This window comes from Conger conger, chromosome 2, assembly GCF_963514075.1.
Source record: "Conger conger chromosome 2, fConCon1.1, whole genome shotgun sequence".
Taxonomy (NCBI): domain Eukaryota; kingdom Metazoa; phylum Chordata; class Actinopteri; order Anguilliformes; family Congridae; genus Conger; species Conger conger.
In genome coordinates, this window is record NC_083761.1 from 36,697,291 (window position 1) to 36,712,014 (window position 14,724).

The window sequence follows — 14,724 nt, forward strand, 5'->3', positions numbered from 1 at the left end:
CCCTTGTAAATTCAGCCTACAGCTTTTCAATTGGATTGAGGTCCGGCGCCTTACATGGCCATTGTAGGACATTGATTTTGTCGTAACAGAACCGTGTGTGTGCTTTTTGAGGTATTCTTTGCTGGAAAGTCCACCTACGGCCAATTCTCTGCCACAAGGAGTGGTGTTAAACCAGTGGTGGCAGTAATTGTGGAACCATTTTTTTGTGGAAATACATTCATTTGAATCGTTATTTGACTTTGGTTGATTCCATTGGATTATTGCTAAGGCCCTGTTTACACAACAACGGTGCCTGCCGAAAAAACACCACACTTTTGTTGCGTTTCGGCCTTTCATTTACATGACACTGGCGTTTTTGAGGGCTGAAAACTTTAACTGATAAATTGGTAAAACGCTATTCTTGTGATAACCGTGGGAGGAGTGAGGGGCGGAGGTGGGTGATGACATGAAACTGACGACACAGACCCTAATACGCATGCGTGAATCAGTCTAAACACAACATTTTGCTCGGATACTGCTCTATAAATCCACCCAAGAAATCAGGAGTCAATGTTCTCTTGCGATTTGGCGCTTTTGTAATCCAGGGTCACTCTTAACAATAACTCCACTTCCTTGTCCGTCCACACAAAGCTTTCGCCATGTTTGTTGTTTTGGTTTTGTTTTGGTCTTCTACAGCATGCGCAAGCACGTGGTGTTATTCTGTGGTGTTGAGTTGCAAAGTTACACCGCCACCCACTGGCCTGGCATGCAAATGTTTTTGTGTCACTGTGTATCGTTATAACGTTTTTTGGAAATGCAAGGGAAAAACTTTTCAGTTTTTGAGAAACCGTTGTCAGGTAAACAGGGCCTTAACCGCACTACTTTATGCAAGTTGAAAAATAAAGCTTATGTCAAAAAAAAAAAAATGTTTGTGCATATTTATCAACGTTGCTAATCATTCTTTAGCCCACTGTATTTTTGGCTTAGAATTTCCTGAAAGTGCAGACACTACCTGATTTTACAATTTGTCTTCATTTGGAACAAAACTATAGGCTACCCCAAACATTATTAATGCTACCTAACAAATAAATGACATAGTGGTAAGTAACCGCATGTCGCAAGCATAAAATGTATAGCCTATAACGGCCTTCTCTGTCTTCCATCTTCTCGCATTCTTGACATCGTGTGGAACAGGACTTTGGTCTTAAAATACATTTATGTAGTCTAGTTGCGTTGCCTTTTCCAGCTGGTTCTGTTCACCGGTTCTGAAACTGAAAGAATCATAGCCTACCAGTATTTTGATTGAAGCCCATTTAGATTAATGATAGTAGACTAGACACAAATTTTGTGTAGCCTACGTTACATTGCTGCAAACTAATTTTCCAAGTAAACAGTTTTTTACATTTGAATTAGTTTTAGTCACCTTCTCAGCAGACATCGGTTTCCATTTATTTCCTTATGCAACGAAATCGACTTGCACAGATCTATCTATCCATTCATCCATCCATTCACCTATCCATTCATCTCCATCAATCGATCTATCCATCTATTGAAGATTGAACAATCAGTAATTCAAAACCAGTAGAATGAAACCATTTGAATTAGATTAAAACAGGGGGCAGCCTGAAGCGTAGTGGTTAAGGTACATGACTGGGACCTGCAAGGTCGGAGGTTCAATCTCGTTAAGTTCCACACAGCTATTGGGCCCTTGAGCAAGGCCCTTAACCCCACATTGCTTCAGGGGGATTGTCATTTTGAATAAATGCATCAGCCAAATTACATTACATGTTATGTCAATAGTGTAGTCACTTGATGCTGGTGGAATATGCACCAACAAGTGAAACATTTCTGAAAATATAACAAATAACTGTTTTCAAGATCAAGCGGGTATATAATTACCTTGACTTTCTCCTTATGTCTGAGAATCGTCCAGGCCAGACGGACATGCATGGCACACCACTTCCCTGGTTTCTGTACAGGGAGGGAGAGTGGCAAACTTTGCAGGGTCACAGTGCAGGACTTTTTACTGTACATTGAACCGAAAAGCATTTTGTTGTTACGTCAAAGCATGCCAGGGAATACAGTGTCAGAAACTAGGACCATGGTTTTAAAGTAGGGCTGTCATCGTGACCCAAATATGTAATTGAAACTGAAATCCCTGAAATGATTGATTAGGAGGCAGCGTGACTTAACCACAGAACTAATATGGCATGTCCTTAAAAATGGTGGACCTTGATCAAATTCCGGGTCAGGAACAAGGAAAGAAAAGTGTGAATGGAATGAGCCCCAGGTGTGCAAAGCTTGTAGAGACCTACCCAAGAAGACTTAAAGCTGTAATTGCTGCCAAAGGGGCTTCTACAAAGTACAGAATTAAGGTTCTGAATACTTAAATTAGATTAAATTAGATATTAGGTTCTGATTCTTAAGAAATGAAGAAAAAAAATTGTAAACATGTTTTCACTTTGGAATTATTGGTTATAGAGTGTAGATTGCAGGTAATTTTATGCATAAAAAAAAAAAAAAAAAAAAAAAAAAAATTCAGATCTGTTAAACTTAAGAAAGAATGGTGTAACCACTAACATTTTTCAAGATTTAACTTCACTTTAAATTACTGAACTAATATTGAGTTGCATAACTATTGTTTTACAGGTACTGTATTTCAGCCAAGGATGAACTACATTCCACAGTTCCTGTGAATTTTTAGGTTTTGCTTCAGAAACTGCACTTTTAATGTCACCCCACAAGTTTTCAATGGGGTTGAGGTCAGGGGATTAAGCTGGCCACTCCATTACCTCAATCCTTTTAGTCTGGAACCAAGATGCTGCTCGCTTACTTGTACATTTGCGGTCGTTGTCTTGTTGAAACGCCCATTTCAGGGGCATTTCCTCTTCGGCATACGGCAACATAATCTCTTCAAGTATTTTGATGTATTCAAACTGATCCATGGTATACGAACCCAACACCGTAGTATGAAAAATGCTTCAGTGTGTTCACAGTGTACTGTGAATTCAGCACCCGGTTGTCTGACATACTGTCGCCAACCACTAGACCCGAAAAGAGCAATTTTACTCTCATCAGTCCACAGAATGTTATGCCATTTCTCTTTGAGCCAACGATATGCTCCTTGGCAAATTTTAACCGATTCTGCCTTTTTTTTTCTTTTTTTTTTTTTCTTTTTTTTTTAACAATGGTGCTTTATGGGAGTTTCTTGCTGATAGCTTAGCTTCGATCAAACATCTTCTAACTGTAACAGCACTTACAGGAAATTGCAGATCATCTTTGATCTTTCTGGAGCTGAGGAATGGCAGAATCGCTGCCATTTTGACTATTCTTTGATCCGTTTTAACAGTAGTTTTTGTTTTCTTCCACTTGTTTCAGGTATATGTTGCTTTTTTAAAGCATTTGAGATCATTTTAGCTGAACATCCTATAATTTGCTGCAATTCTTTATACGTTTTCCCCACTCACAATTCAAAAGAATATTTTATAACAATGTGTGAAACATTTGCTTCCCTTCTTCCTTAAGAAAAGGACAATTAATGACACCTGTTTTTTCACATAATTAATGAATTCTCTAATTAAACTCCACACTGCTAGTATTTCGAACATGCCCCTTTCAATGAAAGAGTCAATTACTCAAAACAAGCAGCATGCATGTCATGACAGTTGGGGCTGTTGTTTTTCTATTACACTACTACATCTACAAGTAAAGTATTTGCCATGGAGATATATCACTACTACAAATAACAGTGGTTCATCAGGCTACTGATGTTGTGCTGCTATTTTCTTGAACACAACTGCATGTGCTAGCCAGTTGTCCAGTTAGTTGGGTAAAATCGTGTCGAACTCTGTTCCCCCATCAAACCATGTTCCTCCAATGATTCCAGAGAAATAACAAAGCGCCTTTTGGGATCAGCTCGCTCCAAAGAAATAGCATTACCGCAGAAAATGATGAATATGAATATCTTGGCATTTGTAGCAATTTGTCCATTTCGTCAACGGTTACACAATCACAAAAGCTGCTTCTGTGGCTGCAAACTATTCAGATTCATCTGATATTCCTGGAGAAATGTTTGGGCTTTCATAATCTGTATGTCTATGTCAAATTCAGAGCACAATGAACACGCCCTCTAAGCACGAGGCATTAGGGGGAACATGATTCAGAGGGGGGCAAAGAATTAGACAACCCTTGGACAGTGGTTTTAGTACAGTCCATGTTGCAGGTTTGCAGTGGTCCCGGATTTCCCTCAGTGAACTTAAATTCAGCGACGCAGCTAGATGTATAATTTCACTGGAAGCCCAAAGCAGAGTCGTCACAAGAAAGTTTGATATGAACCACAATGCTTTGCGACCAATATTTTCCCTAACTTTACTATTCACAACCCCTTTTCCCCCCCCCATTCTCATATTAAGATGTGGTCCAGGAGCACGTTGATGACCAACACATTTATACTGAGCATTATAATGAAGTACAACTACCCTATAACCTAACATAGATACTGTATTTATTACTCAATAATCCAAACCCCTGTATTTTAGCTAGCTAAAATGCAATTAATGTAGTCTTTTGAATAAAGGCGTCAACAGCATTCCTCTAAACCTGTATTCTGTGCTGTAGATGTTTACTCAGTGAAAACATGTTCTTTTACATGTCCCACACATAAAATAAGTCACGGCCATGTCCTTTCATGTTTGAAATTTTTTTTTTATAATGAATTGAACGCCACAGGGTGCAGCTGCATCTTGACTGGGCATTGAAAGATAAAAAATTAGGTTAAAGAAGTAATGTGTTAAGAACTGGCTATGCAATATGTTTGTTAATGGTTTTGTGGCTATATGTAGCAGTGGGTGGCCTACGTGATGACGCTGTTTGACATCTGCGTCAAGTGTCATGGCTTGGGCTTGCATGGCTACTAATCTTTATTGATGATACAATTCATGATGGTAGTAGCAGGATGATTTCAGAAGTTTACAAAAACATTCTGTCTGCCAACATACGGAGAAATGCATCCAAACTAATTAGGAGGAACATTATCATGCAGCAAGAAAATGACCCTAAACACACTGCCAACACAACAAAGGACTTCTTGAGTGCCATTTTCTTACACCAGTGTCAGGCATTTGCCAGTTCTGTATCAAGTTAAATCTAAATCCCTGAAGTAGCATATATTGAGGAAGCTCCCCCAGGAGTCACATACATTTCCTGTAAATGTCCCTTGGTGGGTCATTAGATCAACACTTGCTAGCTGGGAAGGTTTTGCACAATCGAAAGTACACCCTTAATGAAAATGTTTTTGGAACAACTTGTGTGGCCCCAGTGCAGTATTGCAAACTAAGGAAATCATAAGCAACCACATCCAACAGCTGATACACATCCATCACTAAATAGACAAATAGATAAGCACATTCCTTACCCTTGGGTCTTTGGGGTGCAAGTGGTGATGCACAGGCCCTAGGCGAGCTGCCATTTCAGAACTGGTTCCCTAGAGGGACATAAGATATCAATCGCAAAACACATCCAAACTCAATAGAGCCTTAGCAACCCACGTATATGAATCCAACAATAAAGGGAAACAAACAAATGAGGTTTCATTATTGGGGCTGAAAAAACAAAGAAGTGAAAACTCAATACAGATTTCAACAATTTTGAGTTAGAATGTGGTGATTAACCAGAATGACCACACATTCAAGAGAGTGTCCACAAAGTTGACCCATACTGGACCCTACCTGAAGACACATATCTTCTGAACAGTATGGTTTGCACCAGAAAAATGGTAAATGGTAAATGGGTGGCATTTATATAGCGCCTTTATCCAAAGCGCTGTACCGTTGATGCTTCTCATTCACCCATTCATACACACACTCACACACAAATGGTGATTGGCTGCCACGCAAGGCACCAACCAGCTCACTGACACACCCAGGGCTGACTGACACGAACTAGCAACCCTCCGACTGCTCTGACAACCTGAGCTAATAGTAATAAAAGAGTTTGCTGAGCTACAAACAAGGTTATCCACAATTGCGATACTTGGTTCAAAACAATCAAATATTCAAATTAGGTAGTTTCTTTTGTTCATGAACATTAAAAAAATATATATATTATAGGGTAGACACTTGCAGTGCCCATTATCGGATGAGCAACAGCATGCTTCTGAGAAAATGGTGGGTTGTCTAACAAATTAATCCTTCTTAATTTTAAATTACATTAATGTTGCCGATGATTTTCTTTTTCATCTGATACATTACTTCAGTTCCACACAAAAATGTGTGTTGTACAAAGCCATTTGAAGGTGGGGGCGACATGGCTCAGGCAGTAAGAGCAGCCGTCTGGCAGTCGGAGGGGTGCCGGTTCGATCCCCGGCCCGGGCTGTGTCGAAGTGTCCCTGAGCAAGAAACCTAACCCCCAAATGCTCCTGACGAGCTGGTTGGTGCCTTGCATGGCAGCCAATCGCTGTTGGTGTGCGAGTGTGTGTATGAATGGGTGGGTGAATGAGAAGCATAAATTGTACAGCGCTTTGGATAAAGGCTCTATATAAATGCCAACCATTTACCATTTACAACAACCCCGGGGCGCCTCAGAATCACGGTAACACAGAGACGATATGGCGTGTTGTTCTCCAAGGATCCACCAAGGAACGGCGTCATAAGTGGTGTATCTAAGCTAACGCAAAAATAATTGGATTAGATAGGGTAGTAATTGCCACATTGGCTACCAAACTGGGAGAAAAAAGGAATAATTAGAAACAAAAAAAAAAATATATATATATATATATATATATATGACAGTGGGTAATTGATGTTTTACTGGCAGAAAATCTTGTTGCCTTGGCCATAGATAGATTGTCCAGCAGGACAATGACTCCAAGCATACATCAAAATCCACACAGAAATGGTTATGTAAAAACAACAATGTCGTGCAATGGTCATCTCAGTCTCCAGACTTAAATCCCATGATAAACTTGTGGTCATAACTGAAGAGTAATCTCAAGATTATCAATGTTTTGGAAAAGTTCTGCATGGAGAAAGGCTTTTTCCTATTTCTTTGTTTAATGAGATTTGCTTGGAGTAGCATGCTTAAGAGAACATTATTTTCTTCATGTTTATTTAAGTATTTATAATTTCCAAGGTATGAAAGCTTAAAAAAAACAAAACAAAAAAAGTCTTAGTTTTCTAACCCCTACACTGAGAAAAGGCCTACTATACTGCATGATAACACCCATGGGGTCAATGGAAAATGGCGTCTAACAAAGAAAACAATTAGCTTGCATACTAACGGAAGCATTTTGGATTATGCAAATGTTTATATGAAAAAAATAACCTTCAAGATTCATGTATCAGATATAACTGAAGTGACTGCAATTTAAGTACATTATCTATGGACATTTAAAATTGCTAAATTATGGATATGTGATTAGTCCATAATCCGATCCTACCGCCAGCATTATCGCTCTATGGCCAGAGGTAAGCAGTTAATTTAGGTTATACAATGTGAATATGCTCCAAGCTCGATTCCTGGCCGACTGCCTCAAATCCAACTACTGATGTTAGCTTAAACCATTCTTAAACTAAGTTGTGCTCACCTTTCTTTTGAAATAAATTAGTTTGTTGTTTTCCCAGTCCCTTATTTACTTTTTTGGTACCCCAATTTCCCTTTCTTGGGGAAAGACATGACAATTACAGTGCACATTGGTGCTCCAGCATCAGACAAATCCTACTGCAGGGGCGGACTAAACCATGTTGCGCCTTTAGGGCCTTAGAGAGCCTCCACTATTTTTAACTTTTTTTGGATACAAAGTTCAGTCTCTCAACCGATTTATTCAGCCAATTTTTATTTAGTTATGACACTAATCACTTCATAAAAAGAAAATTGCAAACAAAAACAAACTTTTCATTCCAGGCTTTGAGGGCCCTCTGCCCATTCAGGCCCTGGGTAGTCAGTACCACTTTCTCCCCACTACGACGCCCCTGGGTGCCAGTAATTGTGGAACCCATTTTATAGGGAAATTAATTTATTTGAGAAGTACAAGACTTTGGTTGACTCCACTACTTTACCCCTTCCCTTTTTCCACTCTGCGTTGCAGATTTAAGTATAAAGCCCATCAATCTACACACAATAACCCAATGACAGTTTATTAAAAATCTAAAGCTGAAATCTCTCATTTCACTCAAAATTGTGGTCAGGTGCATCCGGTTTGCTTTATCCTTGAAATGTGTCTAAAACTTGATTGGAGTCCACCTGTGGCAAATTGAATTGATTGGACAGTTTAGAAAGGCATACACCTGCGCATATAAGGTCCCACAATTCACACTGCATGTCAGGACAAAAACCAAGTCACGAGGGACTCTGTAGACCCCCACGATAAAATTGTGGTGAGGAATAGATCAGGAAAATGGTATAAAACCATTATGAAAGCTTTGAGTATTTCCATAAGCACAGTGGCCTCAATAATTGTGAAATGGAAGTTTGGAACCACCAGGACCGAGAGTTGGCAATCAGGCAAGAAGGGCCTTGGATCAGGGAGGTGACCAAGAATCTCGCTAACTAGATGGGCTAACTAGCCAGAAGGAGAATCACTCCATCAATCAGGCCTTTATGGTAGAGCAGCGAGACAGAAGCTACTCTTGAGGAAAAGGCATATGACAGAAAAAGATTCTGTGCTCTGATGAGACAAATTGAACTCTTGGGGCAGAACTCTAAGCACTATGTCTGGCAAACACCAGGCACTGTTTCATCACCTGGCTAAAACCATCCTTAAGATGAAGCATGGTGGTGGCAGCATCAAGCTATGGGGGTGCTTCTCAGCATCAGGGACAGGGAGACTGCTCAGAATTAAGAAGAATGAATGCAGTAAAGACAACTCTGGAGTGGCTCTGGGAAATGTCTGACTGCCCTTGAGTGACTTCAACCCCATAGAACATCTGTGGGTAGACTTAAAGATGGAAGTTCACAGACGCTTCCTATCCAATCTGATGGAGCTTGAGAGGATCTGCCAGGAGGAATGGGATAAACTGCCCAAATTTAAGTAAGTAACTCTAGTAGATACTTACCCAAGAAGACTCCAAGCTGTATTTGCTGCCAAAGGGGCTTCTACAACGTACTGAATTAAGGGCCTGAATACTTATAAATACTTTGTAAATGAGAGATTTCAGTTTTTCATTTAATGAATTTATCCCAAATTTACAAGATAATTTCCATGTCTGATTTAACAATATCCATCCCTTCAAAAAAATTGGGAATGAGGCCTACACATTACTCCTGGTGCCAACTTCTGGACCCAAATCTGCAGAAACATCTTCTCTATATCCATAGATTATTCAGAGGACACTACACGGGGGTAAAGGATGTTTAAAATGGGGTCTATAGGCTCAGATTTGTCCACACTGCACCCAACACACCACAGACAGCTATATGCATGCGACATGGGATTGCACACCAATAAACAATTCTGGCGGGACATCAGACAACCTCTCCCTTCTTTTGGACTGCCACATCGCACTCTCCCCTCCATTCTGCTTACTTGGAGACATACCCAACATAAACTTAAACGCATCCAGCAGAATACTCTCCTTAGCCCTAATCATTGCCAAGAAAACTATCCTTATGAATTGGAGATCAAGCAACATATTACACTTTGGAAAAATCTACTTATCGAATACAAACCGCTGACTTTGACAATCCATTCATTGATGCCCTAAATTCTTAACCTTCTTAACCTTAACCTTTCATCAATTAGAGTTTTTTTTCTCTCCATGTTTATTTTTTCTTTTTATAAACATACATATATATTTTCTGCCTGTCCACCAACCATGATAAACATGCACACCGTTATTCACACACAGTTTTATCATTATCTTTATTATTGAATTTCCTTTTATTTCTCTATAATAAAATAAAAAAAATAATAATTAAGATAATTTAAAAAAAATTGCAGTTGAAGTACTGATGTACAAAAACAGAGAGAACATGAGACAAGCCTTTATGTTCCTCTTGGATGGCAGTGGTTTTCGCCTTGCAACACTTCCATGGATACCATTTCTGATGGTGGAATCATGACCGCTGACCTTATCTGAGGCGAGCAAAGTCTGCAGTTCTTAAGATGTTCCTCTAGAACTTACTGACGCACTCTTGGATACATTCTGGTACACTGGCAACACCTGGGAATATTCACGACTGTGCCAAGTTCTCACTTTGGTCCCAGAGCCTTAGAAAAGGCTTGGTACCCCTTTCCAGACGGACACATTTCAAAAACTTTCGCTCTGGTCTCTTCATTTCCTTTGATCGAAGCATAGCGCACTGGTTATTGAGACCTTTTTGCCTACTTCACATTGCTGGAAAGGTTAATTGATGTTTAGATTCAACAGGGCAGGCAACTATGTCTGAGTGTGTCAAGTCTAATTTAACCCAATTACATTTTAGTAACTAAGGGAGCAATTATTTTTTCGCACTGGGTCAACTGGTGCTGCATTACTTAGAAATGAACTTAAAAACATTCTGAAGCAATCAAGTGTGGCAAATATGCAAAAATAAAAGAAATCAGGAGGGGGGAAATACTTTTTCAGAGCACTGCATTTGAGCGCAACTTGAAGGTCTCTTCAGTATGTCCATTACACACTAAGCCAAATGCATAGAAATTATAGTAGAATAGTGAAAAGTTCAAAATGTACATATTCCAAATTTCCTGTTGATCATTGTATATGTGTATATGTGTATATATATATATATATATATATGTGTATATATATATATATATATATATATATATACACATATACATATACACACAAATATTTTTAGTCTACCACTGCTTGTACACTGCAGAGACTCCGATGGTCTTTAATATTCAGGCTGTCTGAAAAACCTGTGGACCTGTGCCACTTACCTTGGGCTGAAAGGCCCCTTGCAGTGAGCTAAATGGTCCAGCAGGGGGCAGAACTGGCTGGATTCCTGACATAGAGGGTGGATACTGAGGGAAGAACTGAAATGGGAACAAATAGCAGAACAGCTTTTAAGAACACTACTCCAAACAAACCCAGCAGGATTTAAGGAATCCTCATGCTATCTTCCACGGGCCATAACCAATTTCACCAAAGAGAGCCTGAATTAAGCAATTTCAGGTCAACCGTCAAGATGAACATTACATGAGTCAAGGCAGTTGAGCCTACACCAAAGAGCATGGCCGTCAAAAAGCTGTCATTGGCAAAATGGAAAACCCAGTATTTTTAAGTAGCTGTACATCATAGCAATCATCAAGCAGTAAGTCGTATCCTGTGACATAAGCATAGTTTCCTGGGTGTCTACCAAATTAGGTACATGTAAATCCAAGCACATATTGTACAGTGTAGTCTTAAGTACAAATTCTGCTCTTTTGGCTCTGCACTCCAGATCATTGGTTTTGAAAATAAACAATGGATATGAGGATATTAAAGTGCAGACTGAGCTTTAATTTGAGGGCATTTACATCCAAATTGAGTGATCGATGTATAAATGACATCCCTTTTTATACACAGTCCTGCCATTTAAGGGAACCAAAAGTAATTGGACAGTTGGCTCCTTAGCAATTTCTGATTAGTCAGGTGAATGCAATTGCTTCCTTCATGCAGACATGTGACCCTCTTATCCAAGTCAGAAGTAAGTCACTTGGTCCAAGTCGCAAGCAAGTCCCAAGTCATTTTTTCTTGGGCAAGTCAAGTGACTGGTTACGTCAAGTCACAGGGCGGCCTGTAACGTAGTGGTGAAGGTGCATGACTGGGACCCGCAAGGTCGGTGGTTTGATCCCCGGTGTAGCCACAATAAGATCCACACAGCCATTGGGCCCTTGAGCAAGGCCCTTAACCCTGCATTTCTCCAGGGGGGATTGCCTCCTGCTCAGTCTAATCAACTGTACATCGCTCTGGATAAGAGCATCTGCCAAATGCCAGTAATGTAATGTAAGTCGAGTTGACCACTTAGTTAGGCAAGTCAAGTCCCAGTGAACTAATACAGTTCAATGCTGCGAACGAACAATGAACTGAGTAACATATGAGAATCTTTGGAACAAATGGAGCAAAAAGATCCAGCTGACCAAAATGAATAAATATTCCCATCACTACTAAATGAGTGTAATGATGAATTTTTACATTTTATTTTTTAAGCAATATTTAAACAGAAAATGAATACAAATAAGACATTTGACTCATGTCCCAAGTCAAGTCACAAGTGTTTAACTTCCAAGTTGAGTCAAGTCATTGATTTTCGGTCAAGTAAAATTGCAAGTCATTAAAACAGTGACTTGAGTCCACATCTCTGGGTAGAAAGCTTTCAGTATCTCTTCTTGATTCTAGGCTTTGATTTCCTTTGGAGTCTGTTATTGGCGTTTGTCAACATGAGGACCAGTTGTGCCAATGACAGTCAAGGAAGCCATTATGAGGCTGAGAAATGATAATAATAAAAAAACCAGTCAGAGACATAGGCCGAACAATAGGCTTCCTTAAACCTCATTAAGAAGAGAGCACTGGAGTATGTAGAGGCTCACTGCCTTGCGGTGGGATAAAGCACCATCCAAATGTGTCTGGAGGCATCTGATAGAACTTGCTCCTACTAGGCTTCGGTAGACTTTAGCATTTATTCTTCTGCTACAATTAGCAGTTACATTATCAATGAAGGCAAGTTATACAGTGTGCCTAAGGCCGTGCCAAAACAATAACACCACCATCACCATGTTTCACAGATGAAGGGGGATGCTTTGGTTATTGGGCTGCAGCATCTTTGAGCTGGACAGACTCCCTCTGCAGTCACATCAGTTGGAACGGCTAGGTACTCGCTTCCTGTAAGAGCTGCCATAACACTTTTGGTAATTGCGGTCACATCTTTGCCACAATTTTTCCCTTGCCCTTCCCCCTCAAGAACCAGCTCCTATCAGGGTTATAATGTGCAACAAGACAGACCCTAGCCAAGGCCTATCCCATTTGGGAAAGAGAGCGTGAAGGCCTACAGAAACAGATGAATGCATGGAGACAGACGCCAGCGACTAGCTACGACTAGGCTAGAGTAAACATGCTATCGTGCTGTAAGTTAGCCAATTTAACTGCATCCACCACTGGATCAGCACATTTAATAACTTCTTACTTGGCTATCATTCAGCAACATAGCAAGAAGTGAACAAGTAAATGCGCATAGCATACTTGCCTTGCTGCGACAACAGATTTCCTACATGCAGAACTCTACATGCAGTAATATTGAATTTAATTTGCCAGGTTTCCACCCACTTCTGGATTCCATTTAAGGTTATGTTCCATCAAAAATGTATCTTTGGTCTTCCAGATAATTGCAGAGGTACATACTTCAATTATCATGAGGTATGGACTTGAAAAGATAAATTCAGACAAAATAAGTAAATTAGCTCATTTGCATACATTTTTCAAGATGGCGGAAATGACAAATTCGAACATTTCTGTAGCAGTCTATGACCTGAAATAGTAATAACGATATCTTACTTGGTTCAGATTCTATATAAAGACATGTTTGAAGATTATTTGGAGCCACCAATTGGCTCAACACTCTCCTGGATAGAGTAAAGGGTTGCAAATAAATGGTAATAATTATACTAGTTTCCTTATACACATGGCATAATCATTCAAAAGGTAGTGCTATCCTGAAAGTTGAATACTTGAAATTTTCAGTGGAACAGAACCTTAAACACTTTCAATGTCCATGTTGAGGTCATTTTTGGAAATGAGGAAGAACAATGGTCCCAGCACCAATCCGTGTGCGACTACTTCCCACAATACCTGCTCAGATAAGATTCCTCCTACCACTACTGTGTTCTATCCCAAAACTAGTTCCGAACGCACTCTCAAATGCCTCCTATAATTCCTACCATCCTCAGTATGATAACGAGTTTCAAAGTATATAAGCCCCGCTAACATCGAACATACCAAGTGTTTGATGCAAACATACAAGCCTGTCTGAGGTAGCTTCCTCAGACAGGCTTGTAGTTTCCTGGATCAGTACGGTCCCCTTTCTTATACATTACCTGGTTTCCAGTCATCTAAAAAATTGTGCGCTGTGTTATTTGTCTTTAGCTTCTCATTTATATAGTACTTCTCTCAATATCAGCAAAGGCATTCTGAGTATTGAATATCCATTTTGATAATCTCCTCCCTGGTCAAACTCTCAACAAAGTAGCTATTTTAGGCATCAGCAATATCTTTATTCTTATACAATGCTCTTCTTTAACTTCCCCTTTCCTACTAAGTTACTGAAAGAAACGCATAGGATTACATAGAACATCTTGTGCAACTTTCCTTTCAAAGAGCCTTAGCACACGATACAATATTCAGCCTTATTAGTCTCAGTACTGTCATTTTTATATATTGTGTACAGTTCTCTTTTCTTTCATAAAGCATTATTCATCCACTGTGGACTGCTTTTTCAAAATATTTTTCCACACCTTTGAAATGAATTATACTGTGAATCAAGCCTTTTGAATCTGCCCCACTTTTCATTCACAGTACTGCAATCCTGAAGCCACATGCACTCTAAAAAGATGCAATCAAATTAAAGTAATGTAAAGTTGTCACATCCAAAATCCTGGACTTAGAGGAGGTCCTCTTAATTTGCCAAAATACAAAAAAAAATATTGTGCATTGATCACAAATGGCACCATTACCCTAATACTGCTAATTTAGCAGTGTTCCCTCACTCCCCGCTGTCCCAAGACACCATTGCCAAATTAAGATTTTGCTTTAAAAACATTATTAGCTC

The 14,724-nt window shown here is 39.6% G+C and overlaps 1 protein-coding gene across 4 annotated transcripts in view; it reads right to left on the minus strand.

The window, feature by feature from the left end:
• fbrs (fibrosin) overlaps positions 1-14,724 on the minus strand; it is a 74,304-nt gene that overhangs the window by 20,196 nt on the left and 39,384 nt on the right. For 3 of the 4 annotated variants that reach the window (XM_061232938.1, XM_061232939.1, XM_061232940.1), the window contains 3 exons: positions 10,862-10,957; positions 5,393-5,461; positions 1,879-1,950 (listed from right to left, as the gene is read on the minus strand). In XM_061232938.1, coding sequence (XP_061088922.1) covers positions 1,879-1,950; positions 5,393-5,461; positions 10,862-10,957 — 237 coding nt within the window. The remainder of the gene's footprint in view (positions 1-1,878; positions 1,951-5,392; positions 5,462-10,861; positions 10,958-14,724) is intronic. The other variant, XM_061232941.1, reaches the window with a different exon arrangement.